The 16,195-nt window shown below is 36.7% G+C and overlaps 2 protein-coding genes and 1 long non-coding RNA gene across 3 annotated transcripts; 1 reads left to right on the top strand and 2 right to left on the bottom strand.

Moving 5' to 3' along the window:
• Positions 1-483: 483 nt before the first annotated feature.
• On the top strand, positions 484-4,079 carry LOC141359500 (uncharacterized). The gene is made up of 2 exons (XR_012365993.1): positions 484-655; positions 2,067-4,079. It is a non-coding gene; the product is annotated as an uncharacterized lncRNA (long non-coding RNA).
• A 2,112-nt stretch (positions 4,080-6,191) lies between these two features.
• Positions 6,192-10,422, bottom strand: LOC129453167 (beta-1,3-galactosyltransferase 1). The gene is made up of 2 exons (XM_055217273.2): positions 10,108-10,422; positions 6,192-7,626 (listed from the first exon to the last, which is right to left on the bottom strand). The coding sequence occupies exon 2, from the start codon at positions 7,607-7,609 to the stop codon at positions 6,587-6,589; it is 1,023 nt and encodes a 340-aa protein (XP_055073248.2). The 5' UTR covers positions 7,610-7,626; positions 10,108-10,422; the 3' UTR covers positions 6,192-6,586.
• A 3,611-nt stretch (positions 10,423-14,033) lies between these two features.
• Positions 14,034-15,971, bottom strand: LOC129453168 (beta-1,3-galactosyltransferase 2-like). Its single transcript, XM_073862048.1, has one exon. The coding sequence runs from the start codon at positions 15,887-15,889 to the stop codon at positions 14,933-14,935; it is 957 nt and encodes a 318-aa protein (XP_073718149.1). The 5' UTR covers positions 15,890-15,971; the 3' UTR covers positions 14,034-14,932.
• Positions 15,972-16,195: the final 224 nt, after the last annotated feature.

The following is a 16,195-nucleotide window of genomic DNA, read 5'->3' as shown; positions in this document are numbered from 1 at the left end:
AACCATTAGGCCATTTGTATTTTTTATTAATAATATTAATCCTATATTCAGTGAAATTGTGCTCACTGCAACCGCTTTTTAATAAACAGTGATCAAATTTTGAAGCGAATTTGTCAATAAATATAACATTTATTTTAAAATTAAGAAGTGTAATGCCGTACTTTAGTGATTATTTACACTGCACAAAAAAATCCACATGGTTAGTTAATTTTAGGACATTTTCTTCACCTCTTTCGAGGTAAGTTAAAAGGCTTGTTCGACTTCATGCGGCGCTGCGGGAGCTGGCGGCCGGGTGGCGTCGAAGTAACGCGAGAGCGAGACGAAATAAGACTTGATTTCTCTAATCGTTCTCGCGGTGCTTTGACGTCGTCCGGCTGTCGGTTCTTGCAGCGCCGTGTAAAGTCGAACAAGCCATATATGTTTCGGTTTGTCTGTGTAGAATTTGTCCCGCTTCTCCATCGTGGTTGGTTGGATGGTTCGGCACCCACGTGACCCAGATGCTAACACAGATGACATCATGGAATTTAGAACGCATGACGTAACAATGGGGGGATTCGGCTATATAAAGCGAATTCTGCAGTGTGTTTGGTCATAAGTGTTAGGGGTAGAAGCTGTAAAGGTTGAAAACACTCAGCTGAGAAACAATGCAGGACAGGTAGGAAATATTACGAAGCACAGACACTTGTAGACGATAACTGCTTTTGGTAATATGATAATAATTAATTAACATGCTTTTTATCACACTTTATTAAGCTCATAGCTGTCAACAAATCCCCGGAGTCTCCCGTATGTCACACTCATCTACCGCCTCTCTCCCGTTTTGTTATTTAAACTGCCGTAAATTGTATGACCTAAACCGTTACATAAATCACATCAATATAATATTCTAAGGTTGTCCAGTTGGCAGATTTTGTAGGAAACGCATCGTACTCACACAATTAATACATCTTACAAATTTCAATCCAATTGGAAACTCAACCTGGCAACCTACAACCCAGCTGCACAATTATGTCTGCGGTGCGTGAATTTATGATATTAGTAGGCTATAAAAAGTATAATAAAACATAATTCATACATTTTGAGAACAGATGGACGGAAGACTTTGATATCTCGAGGCCAAATACAACACCACACACAACTTTTTAAATGTGTATCGTGTATTGTTTATCACGGGGACATTTTTGGCGTTCAGAAGTATCAGATTTTGGTACCGAAATGTTGACGGGTATAAGCGTTGTGTAAATTGACACCAAAATGATTGATGACAATAATGATTTTTTTGTCTTAATTGTGCAGCCCTTTCCCCCACCTTTAGTATAAAGAATTGTATTATATTATTTGTCTTTTAACCAACATTTCTAGCAGGTTTGTTACAATTAACCAAACCCTACTGAAAACTCCAGCTAAGACCAGCATGAGCTGGTTTAAGGTGGCAGTAGCTGGTTTAAGCTGGTCCTCCCAGCCTGGCACAGCTTAAAAAGTGACATAAACACAGCTAGACCAGCTTGCTACACCAGCAAAACCAAGCTGGGACACCAGCTAAAACCAGCTTATGCTGGTCTTAGCTGGATTTTTCAGTATGGGGTAAGTTGTAACGTTTACACTCCTGTCACTTTCGGTGTATGATAACGGTAGGTCCCACAAACAAACTTTAAGTGTTAATTTGTAGCAGAGATGTGTGTGTTGACTGTGTAAAAAATATGATTTATATAACTTAAATATTTTTGAATGATAGAGCCGAAGTCAAAAAGCGTTAGGTTGTGTCCTGCTCTCCCCTATGTTAATTATAATATAATTATAGTTAATTATATATTTTAATGAAATTTAAATAATGTTACATTGTTTTTAAATGTCCAATAACTATTCAGAAACCCCTAAAGACAGGGGCGTAGCTTGAGCATTTTTTTCAGGGGTGGTCAGGTAACGTTAGACCCATATTGGGGTGGTCAAAAATTCTATACATTCTATACAAACATACACCAAGGATTTAAGTTTAACAATTTTGCCATACAAAAGAAGGAAAATGTATGCTGATAATTTTCTTGTTTGTCATGCACATCCCACAGATGCTCGATTGGATTGAGATCTGGAGAATTTGAAGGCAAAGTAAATACCTTAAACTCATAGGTAAAGGATAGGTAGCTAGCTAGCTAGGCAGATAGATATGTAGATAACTAGCTAGCTAGGCAGATCGATAGATAGATAGATAGATAGATAGATAGATAGATAGATAGATAGATAGATAGATAGATAGATAGATAGATAGATAGATAGATAGATAGATAGGCAGATAGATAGATAGGCAGATAGATAGATAGGCAGATAGATAGATAGGCAGATAGATAGCTATAGCTAGCTAGCTAGGCAGATAGACAGACGGGTAGCTAGCTAGCTAGGTAGATAGATAGGCAGATAGATAGATAGGCAGATAGATAGATAGATAGATAGATAGATAGATAGATAGATAGATAGATAGATAGATAGATAGATAGATAGATAGATAGATAGATAGATAGATAGATAGATAGATAGATAGATAGATAGATAGACAGACAGATAGGTAGCTAGCTAGCTAGGCAGACAGATAGACAGATAGGTAGCTAGCTAGCTAGGCCGATAGATAGACATATAGGTAGCCAGGCAAATAGATAGATAGCCAGATGGGTAGCTAGCTAGCTAGGCAGATAGATAGACATATAGCTAGCTAGCTAGCTAGGCAGATAGATAGACAGGTAGATAGGTAGCTAGCTAGCTAGGCAGATAGACAGATAGGAAGCTAGCTAGGCAGATAGACAGATAGGAAGCTAGCTAGCTAGGCAGATCGGTAGCTAGATAGTTAACTAGATAGATAGACAGACAGGCAGATAGATAGATAGACAGACGGGTAGCTAGCTAGCTAGCCAGGCAGATAGATAGATAGCCAGATGGGTAGCTAGCTAGCTAGGTAGATAAATAGATAGACAGATAGCTAGATAGATAGATAGATAGATAGATAGATAGATAGATAGATAGATAGATAGATAGATAGATAGATAGATAGATAGGCAGATAGATAGATAGATAGGCAGATAGATAGATAGATAGGCAGATAGATAGATAGATAGATAGATAGATAGGCAGATAGATAGATAGATAGATAGGCAGATAGATAGATAGGCAGATAGATAGATAGATAGGCAGATAGATAGATAGGCAGATAGATAGATAGATAGGCAGATAGATAGATAGATAGATAGATAGATAGATAGATAGATAGATAGATAGATAGATAGATAGATAGATAGATAGATAGGCAGATAGATAGATAGGCAGATAGATAGATAGGCAGATAGATAGATAGATAGGCAGATAGATAGATAGATAGATAGATAGATAGATAGATAGATAGATAGATAGATAGATAGATAGATAGATAGATAGATAGATAGATAGATAGATAGATAGATAGATAGATAGATAGATAGATAGATAGATAGATAGATAGATAGACAGATAGGTAGACAGATAGGTAGACAGATAGGTAGCTAGCTAGCTAGGCCGATAGATAGACATATAGGTAGCTAGGCAAATAGATAGATGGGTAGGTAGCTAGCTAGGCAGATAGGTAGGTAGCTAGCTAGCTAGCCAGGCAGATAGATAAGTAGGTAACTAGCTAGGCAGATAGATAGGCAGCTAGCTAGCTATCTAGGCAAATAGATATGTAGGTAGGTAGGTAGCTAGGCAGATAGACAGATAGATAATAATGCACACATAACACTGTATGATGCACTGTATATACATTTATTGTCTGTATTGTAACATGTTGTGTAGATAATTTGCTTTAATAAATAATAAAGTTGTCCTCCGAAGAGGGGGGGTGGTGGCGGGCCAAAAATAGATAGATAGATACGTAGCTAGCTAGCTAGCTAGGTAGGTAGCTAGGCAGATAGACAAATATGTAATAATGCACACATAACACTGTATAATGCACTGTATATGAATCTATGGTCTGTATTGTAACATGTTGTGTAGATAATTTGCTTTAATAAATAATAAAGTTGTCCTCCGAAGAGGGGGGGTGGTGGCGGGCCAAAAATAGATATATAGATATATACATAGCTAGCCAGCTAGGTAGGTAGGTAGCTAGGCAGATAGACAGATAGATAATAATGCACAAATAACACTGTATAATGCACTGCATATACATCTATTGTCTGTATTGTAACATATTGTGTAGATAATTTGCTTTAATAAATAATAAAGTTGTCCTCCGAAGAGGGGGGGTGGTGGCGGGCAAAAAATAGATAGATATATACATAGGTAGGTAGCTAGGCAGATAGACAGATAGATAATAATGCACACATGACACTGTATAATGCACTGTATATGAATCTATTGTCTGTATTGTAACATGTTGTGTAGATAATTTGATTTAATAAATAATAAAGTTGTCCTCCGAAGAGGGGGGGGGTGGTGGCGGGCCAAAAATAGATAGATAGATAGATACGTAGCTAGCTAGCTAGGTAGGTAGGTAGCTAGGCAGATAGACAGATAGATAATAATGCACACATAACACTGTATAATGCACTGTATATGAATCTATTGTCTGTATTGTAACATATTGTGTAGATAATTTGCTTTAATAAATAATAACGTTGTCCTCCGAAGAGGGGGGTGGTGGTGGGCCAAAAATAGATAGATAGATAGATAGATAGATAGATAGATAGATAGATAGATAGATAGATAGATAGATAGATAGGCAGATAGATAGATAGATAGATAGATAGATAGATAGATAGATAGATAGATAGATAGGCCAAAAAAAGATTGCTGGTGCAATGTCAGTGAAAGTTCTGTAAGTGAGCAGTAGCGACTTACACCTGACACGCGCTTCAATCCGTTCATCTTATTTTCCACAAGGTATTTTTCCAGAAGTCAGGTTAGTTACTAGCAAGACCGACAAACACATACAGATCGGAAGTTAACTTCTGGGCCAGCCGCAGCAATGCACATGCGTCGCTAAAACATCAATATTCGACCGTCAATATTACTGCGCCCTGTACAAACTGTACAAAGATTAAGTGCACACATTGAAAAAAGATGGGTGCAGAGGCGTCATGCCCATTCAAACTGAGGGGGCACGTGCCCCCTTGGTTTTTTGAGCCAACTGGATTTTGCATGAAACCTCAAAATCAAAGAAGCGTCCATTAATCTGTTATTTGACTTATAATCTGTTTAATATGCACAATATGATCAATCCTGTGCTGCATCCTTTGTCACTTTTCGGAGATTTTTGCCGTTTTGATAGTGTTTAGATCGTGTTACATTACTTTATTCAGTCCTTCCAGAAAAACGCGGAGTTTTTTTGTGATTGTTGCAGGCAAAAATCCTCGATTTTGCGGCACGTTTTCTTAAAAAATGCGATGGAATATGCGGGATATTTATGCGATGGAATTGCAGGAATTTGTGAAAATTGCGGAACTTGCAAAAACTGGGGAAACTTGCAAAAGCTGCAATGATGTTCACGTCACATAATCATGTCACTTCATAACGTTCCCATGGCAATAGAGGACACGGCTGCGCTTTTGGGAAGTAAATGCAACATTTTTCAACTTTCTGCTAATATATATGTGACTTTTTGCTACGAAAATCCGGAGATTATGAAATCATGCAAGCCCCGCATATTTTGTGCGCTGAAATATGTAATTAATGTGGCGAAAGTGCGTCGTATTTGAAAAAAATGCAGCCCCACATAAATATGCGGACTTTGGCTGATTATGCAATATATCGCGCGATCGCACAATCGCGTTTTTCTGGAGGGACTGTATTTTGGCGTCATCAGCGTCTAAGCGCTCACGGGCTCTTTGCTGTTGCTGCTGCATTTGGCTATTTGAGGAATTAAAACGTGTAAAAAACGCCAACACAACATTTCCAAACCCCAGTACGGTTATGTACCCCCTTAAAAAAATTGGTGCATGACGCCCCTGGATGGGTGTGTATTCATTCGCCTAAGTTGAGGTAAGAACATAGTAAAATATTGAAAAACGGTGGTGTCTACATTATACAAAACTCTGATGTGTGTGCCACAGGTCACTTGCAAAATAGTATTTTAATCACTGATTGCTGTCCTTCCTTAAACTATTGGATATTATTACATATTAAGGGATTCAGCACCCAGTTCTAGTTATTCTATATTAGTAAGTGTGAGCATGTTGTTTCATACAAGTACCTTTATTTTGTCCATATTGTTCCTGAAAATTACAATTTCTCTAGGATGTGTATGGGTTCAAATAAAATAACCTCTTAAAAAGTTTATAACACAGGTCACATCTTCATTTCAGTTCAATTCATCTTCCAACTAATCCTTACATAATTAAGCACACGCCCCTCATTCATATGGGTGGGTAGCTTTAAATGCTGATTAATGTAGGCTAGTATGAATGCTGGATGCTATTTCAGAAATTTAGGGTTGGACAGATTCTGAAGAGACTGGTTGTATTTTGTTCATTTAGATTGTTGAGGAAGTCAAGGACACTTTGGGTCCATCCATCAATAATATTGTACAAATTAATTTTTTCATGATATTGCATTATATCATATAAACACCTTAGCAGGCTGTCCTAAGGTTGATATCTGTCCAATAGGTAACCAGCTGGTCTGTGCTTTCCGTCATCACGGCTATTAGTGTAGCATAATAACATCGATTGTACTGCTTTGGTGGTATGACCACAAACTGGTCCATATTCGGTGGTTTGGTAGGGACGATACCCAGGCGCTCCAGGCACATTCCAAGATATGCGTCCTCTATATAAATAGGTTTAATTTGCCTTGACTGTTGTAGAAATTTTAGCGGAAGGTCTGTAGAAAAGATGTAGCACATGCCGAGAGGATACGGAGGGTAATGGTCTTTAGAAAACACATTGTATGGCATATAAAACTTGTTAGATGGATCTCTCAATACAGGGCTTTCATACCACACTAGACCGGTCATGTAATTGCTTTTCAGTGTATCCGGATTCGCAAGCATGTTTATGAGGTTTCTGATGTTGAGGAGCACGTCTGTATCTACCTTTACAGCATAGGACGCCTGTGAACACTTCTCGCTTAGCCATTCCATCATCACCATAGTTTTAATAGTTAAATTCCTATAGGAATCCTGAAAGTTACTCTGCAGAAGGTCTTTGTAGTGCTTGCTTTCGTTGTTAAGTTGCTCCTGTAATGCCTCTTTACCGGTTCCGCTACGTGAGCCCAAAAGAAACAGAACAAGCACCACCTTGTCCGCAAAAGGCTTTTCTCCACCCCATGTGTTTCGGATGGCATCGCGACCCTCAATGTTTTCAGGGGGCACAGGTACAATGACCACCACGAAAGGTTTTTTCTCTTCACAAATATGTGGCTGGTCAATGATGAATTTATATTTTCGGGGGTAAGCGACATGGTACATATCTGGTTCCCCCTCAATTGAGTCTTCCACTCCTGTTTTATTGTCATTATTTGTTTCTCTCACAAAAGGGTACGTTGGTTCCTCCTGGTTCCCCCATTTTCTTCCTACAGGGTTATACGTTAAATACAGCAGCAAAGCAGTTCCTGGAACTAGGAGCCAAACGACACACCACCTCTTATAGGACATCTGTCTGACCACCACAGCTAGAGAAAAACAAAACGCTGGTTAGGAATAGATCTGGACAATAAAGGGCTTGATATTATTATTCAACATTATTATAACTTTTGTCCACATAACAAAACCTCAAGTTCCCATAAAAATTGTGCATTACATTTTAAGTTTTTAAAAGTCATAGGTATAGATTATCAGGGAATAAATATAGCAATACACTTTGACCATAGACCAAAAGCAATTTTCGTACCAGGCTGTGTTTATTTCCTGCTGTAAAGTTGGGGATTTAAACGTGGTCTATGGAATTGACTCACTTTTGCAGCCAGCCTCTAGTGGCCAGTGGATGAATTGCAGTTTAAATCACTTCCATATTGGCTTCATCAGATAGATCAAAAGGTTGCCCTTTGGTTTTTAAATGCAAGAAAAATAAATTTTATCCTCTGATCTATGAGTCTATGCGTTCAATCTGACATTGCTTTCAGTTTCCACATGGAAAGAAAAGGGCTATAGGCTAAAAAAACAGGCACTACAACATAATTAAGTTTGTTTCAAATGTATCATTGTTTCAAAGCATGTAATATGTAAATTTGTACATTTGATGTGTAAATTTACCCCGGGTTTCACAGACAAGACTTAAAGAAGTAGTCCACCCCAAAACTGGGGTCCATTGCCTTTTAATAGTATTTTTACTATGGTCAAGTCAATGTTCACCATTTTTGGTTAAACTTCTCCTTTAAGGTTTCTTATAGACTAAGACACATGTTTGAGCTGCCTCAACTAATAATTACTTTCACTGCACTGCAAAAACATGATAACGTGTTTTCGGTAAAAAAATCTAAAAATTCTTAAATTAAGATGCTTTTTCTTGATGAGCAAAACGACCCAAGAAAATAAGTCTAGTTTTTAGTCCAAAAATATTAAATTTAAGTGATTTTGTGCATAAAACAAGCAAAAAAAATCTGCCAATGGGGTAAGCAAAAAAATTTGCTTACCCCATTGGCAGTTTTATGCACAAAAGCACTTAAATTTGATAATTTTGGTCTAAAAACTAGACTTATTTTCTCGTTTTGCTCATCAAGAAAAAGCATCTTAATTTAAGAGTTTTTAGATATTTTTACTGAAAAATGACAAAAATACAAATAATTTTTTTATTGAAAATCATTTTTTGCAGTGTGACAGATGTTAAAATATGCCAGTGCCATTGACTTGTCTCCAAGATACACACCAGTAATTTTTTTTCAAAAATGTTTATAAAAGATGCTTAAAAATGTTTATTTAAGTAAGGCTAAAGCCTTCTGTAAAACCAGGCCTTAAAATTGCAGTTTTAAGATTGTATTGTGCTACTTTAGCATTGCGAAAGTGCATCTTTGTGGCCTAGAATTCAGTATAGTACTTCTTGTTTTTCTTGTTTATTCTTAATGCCATTTCAGCATCAATGGCTGTATTCATGGCGAAAACTGGTTATTCAATACACAAGTTGAGGGAGGGGCATCTCCAATTTCCTAACCTGCATGGTTAGTTTTTGAGTAGTTTTTCTGATTTTTACACCGTCATGGGATAAACTGAACGTTGCCAAATAACAGAAAAGACAAAAATGCAAAAAATGAAAGAAATATAACAGAATATTAAAAAGTATGTGAAATGAAAGTATAAATATTATAGATTAATAAAGTATTAAATACAATTTGGGACTAAACATTAAATTATGAGCTTTTCTAAAAAAAAAAAATTGGTGTGCATTTCTTTAATGCATAAAATAAAAACAGTTCTCTATTTCATTTTATGTAGAAAAATGAATAGGCGTCAATAATAAATTAAGTTTTCCAAAAAATAATAACAGAGTTATTATACAAATAAAGAAATTTCTCTTTATAAAGTAAATGTGATATAGTAATAAATAATCTGGTTATGAAGAATTGGTCATTAGTATTTCTCTGAAGAACAACAACAGGTCTTATGGGAGTAAAGGCACATGCATCTCTTTAAACAGTCAGTGTTACCTTGACAATGACAATGTACTCATAAAGAAACCATAGGAAAACATGGTAAAATAACATTTGGGTCTCTATTATTAAATCTGGTTCTGCTCTTAAATAAAACCTCATCCTTGTCAGGACGCTTTAATTATATTCAACCAACTGGACAGGTTGAACGAAACTCCAGTAGCCTACAAGGTGAGCACAAACTTTGTAATGGTGGCTGAGATCTTAAAAATCTCATTCTGATAAATAAAGGCTTATTATATGAATGATTATATGAAAATAGAGAGAAAAAGGTAATAATAATTAGAGTTAATATTTTTCTCTCAAATTCTCGCGAGATCTAAATAGCCTATATTCCACGCGCCCGCTGTCTCCGTCTCCCTGACAACCCATTGAGTTTGTCGACGATAACAAACCTGGTAAATCTCAGGTAAATTAACATCTAAATCATCTGTAATGGACTCAGAAGCAATTAAGTGTATGAATCTACAGCAAACTTTGCAAATGGAGGTAAGAAACGTATACACTTACATTAAATTCCGACGAGTGTGGTAAGGGATGAAGAGAAGTGAGGCGAACACCTGACCAACGGCCACTGTTCAAGTGCTGTGTACTGTCTGACCTTCGTTCTCCTGTCGTTTAAAAACCAAAACTTTTATTAATAAAAAGTGTTCAGCTGTCTTTCAGTCCAGTCTTTCAAGTGTTGCCTCGGTATGTTTCCCCTCGGATAAAAGCGTCCATATCTAAAACAACAAGTGTCTCACATGTAAAGCCGTCAAGCCACACCCGTTTGACTTTGAGCTTCACTACCTACCGTGGAGTAGCGCTTTTTATCTTTACGGTTCATTACCTTTATTTTGTGTTGTCAGGTAACCCTTTTTTCTTCAATGTTCAAATCAATGTTACTAAAATAAAAAACAAAATCATTTAATTTTGAGTCAACCTGATTACACTATAAAGTCATTCATATAGTAAAATAGCATCTAGTAGGTTACTGTTTATTTGAGAGGGCTTACGTTTTCAAGATCTGAACAATTAAACATCTTTCTTTAAAACATTTTAATATTAATATTGTTTTACATATTACATCTTTATTACATTTTTCTATGTAAAAATCGAATGAGCATAAAAGTATACAATAATGGCAGATAATAGGCTATGGCTAATAAATCTAAGATTTTAATACACCTTATATAAGCTACTTCTGTCATAATTTTTGACAAAAAAGTGACAGTTCACCCAAAAATGAAAATTTTGTCTTTATTTACTTACCCTCAATTTGTCACAGACCTGTATTTATTTTTATTTGAGCAAAATTTGAAAAAATAAACGTTTTTGAGCACCTTGACTTCCATAGTATGTTCTATTCCTACTATGGAAGTCAGTGATGCTCCAGTTTTCTGATTGATTAAAAATATATTTCTTTGTGTTTAGCAGAACAAAGAAATGTATATAAGAGTGAGAAAATAATGACATAATTTTCATTTTTGGGTGAACTATCCCTTTAGTGGTATTTCAAGGGTTAAGCCAATTTATTTGCACGGAGTACAGAAGGTATGACATTTAGTCTGTGTGTAAGTTAGTTATAAACGTTTTATTAAACCTAAAGATCAAATCAGAGGATCGTGGTTTGGCTGGTTAGTTTTAGCAGTTTCTGGCACCCCCTGCTGGTAGATGCCATAACTACACTATTATGTATGTTTCTGCAAAGACAGCCTTGTAGTATTGTACTCTTCCATGTAACCTTTTAACTCTACACAGAGTAACATTTATTTTATAATTCAATTATTGTTTTGGATGGCTGGGATAAGGAGACTCAAAATTATTCTTGATATCAAGTCTGAATTTTAAAATGACCAGGACTTCATAAACTTATAGCAACGTTTCAATGCCCACATACAGTTCAGTCTATTCGTACGGCTTTGCTGCTGACTACTGGTAACCCATAACATCACCTAAAAGCAAAACCAGACTCAAGTCCTGTTTCTGGTTTGCTGCCGTGTCTGTTAAGTATTGGAAGTTGTGGATGCTTTGCATACCCTGTAGGTGCAGCTGGCATTGCACTTTGCCTACCCACAAATCTGTTTTTTAAAATTTACAAAATTGTATAACCCATACATTATGTGACAATGATGCAATAAAAGATGTTTTAGGTGATGATGTTAAACAATTAAGGATTCAAGTGACTTTATCAAACTTGTCCCAGGCAGCTCAACAGATTCAACACAAAAAATTAGCATGCCAAGACTCTCATGACAAAAGACCTAAAAAGAATTTTGATACGTTGTTTCATGTAGCACATTAGATTTTTTAAATATTTGTCAGGTGTGGCCCATTATGACTAATATGAATATATCTTATGAACCCAAAAGTTCAAGTTCATAATGGAAGACCATATACCATAGATTTGGCCTAACATGTTATGTTTCAGCCATTTTTGATGAAGGGGGGGTGACCAGCAATTTTTTAATGCTTATTAATTTCAACTCCCACATGAAAGCTGTTTGTCCACTATGGTAGTCCAGATAATAACAGAATAAGGAAACATAACACGTTTAAATGCATGGCTATAGACCCCTTCAAGGTTTGTAAACATTGAATGACTATCGGGTGCGTGCGCAGCATGGGGTCAAACTGTTCATACCATCCAGGCTTTATAATTTAAACTTACATGGCTGAAAAATGATCACTTACCTGAAATGAAGTGAGCATTACAAACACAAGCCTCTTTGATATTTGCATTGTTCCTGTCTGCACGTTAATTGCTTGCAGCCGCAGATGTTGTATTTTTTTTGTTTTTGAGATTCTGCATGAATCGCGAAAACTTAACGGAAGACCTGGTGCGATTTTCACAGCCCACAACGTAAGTAGGCATTTTTGACGATACCGAATAATACGCAACTCAATCTGCTGTAATGACTTTTCTGACCCTGACATGCGCAGTGGGAACCGCCTGTGACGTGAACCGTGAAGGGGTCTATTAGTTTAAGCATTAACGCTTCCCATTCACTTTCAATGGGTGACATCATGTTTTGCCGAACTGAATTGTGGATCCGTCGGCGTCGCATCACTGCCGTTGCTCGCTACAGAAGTTGAACATTTCTCAACTTTTCAAGCGGCAACGTGTGCGTCAGCCAATCAGATTGCCTTATGCAAATAACCTAGACTGAGCCAGCCAATTACGTTTATGGAAGACCGGAGCATGTGTTGCGGCCACTGTCAGGGGCGGAGTGGGACCAAAAAATCTACCGGGATTTGTAGTAAAACTACGGTAATACAAGTCATAATCAATCTGCAAAAAAACATTTTCATAACAATAAAAAATCATCAAATCATGGATAATTTTCCTAAATGAATAACTATACAAAATGATACCTGTTTGAAAGACCGAGATGCGCACCTGTCAATCAGCTATTACATAACAGAGCCAGGCCAGAGATGAACTTGCTCATAAATGGGAGTAATATGGAATACTTTCTTTACATCTTTGAAAAACTGTAAGAATTTTTCCTTTAAATATCATTTTTGTCATATAAAGTTTTGAGAGATAATAATGTTTTTTTCCACTGTTATTGCTCATTTATTTTAACGTGTTTGGCGCATTTACCTCAGAGTTTATTTCAGTTATTTTGCTGTTTTTCCGGTAATAATAATACAATTTACATGCCAATCCTACTTCCTTGTCTTTTTATTAATTTCATTATGCTGTTATATTAAGTTATGTGGATATTTATTGCCATATAAGACGTTCATTGCCGTTATATACTCTCGACTAATATTAAAATCATATGCGGAATAATGTGTCTATCTTTGAATAATTGTAAGTATACAGTTTATCCTTAAAAATAATTTTTGTCAAAGTTTTGAGAAATAATAATGTTGTGAGAATATATATTGCCATATTGCAGTTGAATAATCTTGTTTATAATATGAAAATCACATAGTAGGAAATATATAATGTGATACTGCAAAGTTACCCTTCTTATTTTTATTTATTATATAGCCATATGGAGACAAACATTTGCAAATGTGCTGATTTGATCCATTCATGTACTGACCACCAAGCTAGAGATTTTAAACATCCTTAATCCACACTTACTATCAAATAGTCTATCTGCTTGATGGATCAATCCAACCACATATTTACTCCAATAAACAGGCATTCGGCGGCGCGGCTTTTTACATCAAATGCCATTTGGGGAGAGCCCTTTAATGATCCCTCTATATTTAAAAAAATCCTAAACGTGGTTGGACCTGCCGACAGCAAAGAGGCTGCACAGTTTGACCAGCGGGAAGCGGCCGCACATCAAGCCACCAGACGGGGTTGCTATAACTCGCAATGTATAACTATTATCAGACCGACCCTTGCAGCCTCAAAACACTACCGGCCCACCGGAAAATGTTCCGACACTCCCGATGGTCACTCCGCCACTGGCCACTGTGATTGGCTGTTGGCCACGCTTCAGACAAGCCTTCGGTTAAGCATTAACTCTTACACCCCGTGCGAATGCACCGTTACAGGGCAGGTAAGGCATTGTTCCCCATTTTCTGAACCTACTTGGATCCTGATAATATATGCTTGCTATATATTTTTATTTTACATTTAAAAGTTCCTGAAAATAATTTTTACGGAGAAAACATACAGCAAAATACAGTTGTAGGTTAATTTTATACACAGTTTAATTTAAAACTCTAAATATCATTTTCCTATCTATTAAATTCTAGCTTTTTGTCTTTTTGTTAAAATTGAAACATTAAAAATAACACAAAACTTTGTATATTTCACAAGTGTTTCTTTACATGACTTTAGGCCATAACTTTACAAACTGACAAGTCATAGTTGTAGTCAAGAAATGTAAATTCTATAAAGAGGTGATTTCCATTTCCAAGTCATGTTTTTGTTACTATAGTTCAGGATGCAAATTGCTCACAAGCACACACACAGGCCCTGTTTACACCCGGTATAACATCCATGAGATCATAAGTAGTCAGCACTATGTACAGGTTTAAACTGTGTCCGAAATTATGTGATCTGTTTCACATCTGTTGCCCGTGAAAACCAAGCTAAAATAATTTTTGTGATTTACTGTTTTCTACAAAAAAAACTTCATGTTGTGTAAAAATATAACCTTTAATATTTAATATATGTCAAAGATTAAAGTCAATGACTGAAATCAAACTTTGATGCTCCTAAACTCATTCGATTATGAGATGGGGTCACACACATGACCATTTGGTATTGAAATGCACCCTGATTCATCTTTGGCAACAGTAAAGGACTATACCTGACAGCGAACTTGGAGTATATAAACAATTGTGTGCTTTATCAACATGCAGTAACGCTTTAATAAACACCTCAGCATGGTGTCCTGGAGGTGTGGATATCTGTCCAATAAGCAACCAACTGTGTTGGGCTGTTTGTAAGTACTGCTATTAGTTTCGAATAGAAACATCGATTGTAATGAGGCGGTTTAACCACAAATTGTTGAATATTTGGTGGTGTTTTAGGTCTAATACCCAAACGATTCAGACACATGCCAAGATATGCATCCTCTATAAATATAGGTCTAATATGCATCGAAGCACGTACAATCTTCTCCGGTAGGTCCATAGAAAAGATGTAGCACATGCCCAGAGGATACGGAGGATATCTGGATTTGGGGTAGACTTCATGAGGGATATAAAACTTGCTGGATGGATCTCGCAGGACACTGTTGCCGAACAAAACCAGGCCAGTGATGTAGTTCCTTTGCCACATATTCAGATTCACTAGCATGCTCATAAGGTTTCTAATGCTGAGGAGCACGTCTGCATCCACCTTCACGCCGTAAGATGCCTGTGGACACTTCTTGTTTAGCCACTCCATCATTACCATCGTTTTAATGGTTAGATTCCTATAGGTATCCTTGAAGTTACTCTGCAGCAGGTCTTGGTACTGCTCGCTCTCAGTCTGGAGTTGTTCCTGTAGTCTGTCCGCATCGGTTCCATAATGTGAGCCGAGGAGAAACAGGACCAGTGCCGCTTTCTCCTGGACAAGCTTGTCACGTCCCCATGTCATTCGGATAGCATTGCGAGCATCCACGTTATTAGGCGCCACAGGCACAATAATCACCACGAAAGGATTTTGCTGTGCACACTTGTCTGGTTGATCAATGATGAATTTGTATTTTTGAGGATAAGCGACATGGTAGGGTCCTAATCTTTTCGGCAGCCTCCACAGCTTTCGTCTTTCAAGGGTAACGACAGTGAAACACAGCAGTAAAATATTTCCTAGAATCAGGAGACTAGACAGTAGCCAAGTCTTATGGATCATCTGTCTGAATAAGGCTGAAATAAAGGCAATGGAACATCGGTTACTGTAGATATTATAAACAAATATTACATTTATCTTATGAATACTTGAATCTTATTCATCAGATACTTTACTATACTCTATGAAAAGTAAAAGTTGGATCAAATTTTTTCAATTGGTAACGCCTAATAATGTTCACTATTAGTGAAAAATGTTTATATATTTTAGGTTACCAATTTAAATTATTTTGAAGTTTTTTACTTTAAAGGGACACTCCACTTTTTTTGAAAATATGCTCATTTTCCAGCTCCCCTAGATTTAAACACC

The sequence above is a fragment of the Misgurnus anguillicaudatus genome, chromosome 23 (assembly GCF_027580225.2).
Source record: "Misgurnus anguillicaudatus chromosome 23, ASM2758022v2, whole genome shotgun sequence".
In the NCBI taxonomy this organism is placed as follows: domain Eukaryota; kingdom Metazoa; phylum Chordata; class Actinopteri; order Cypriniformes; family Cobitidae; genus Misgurnus; species Misgurnus anguillicaudatus.
The sequence above is the reverse complement of the archived record's forward strand: the minus strand, read 5'-3'. Positions and strand labels throughout refer to the sequence as shown.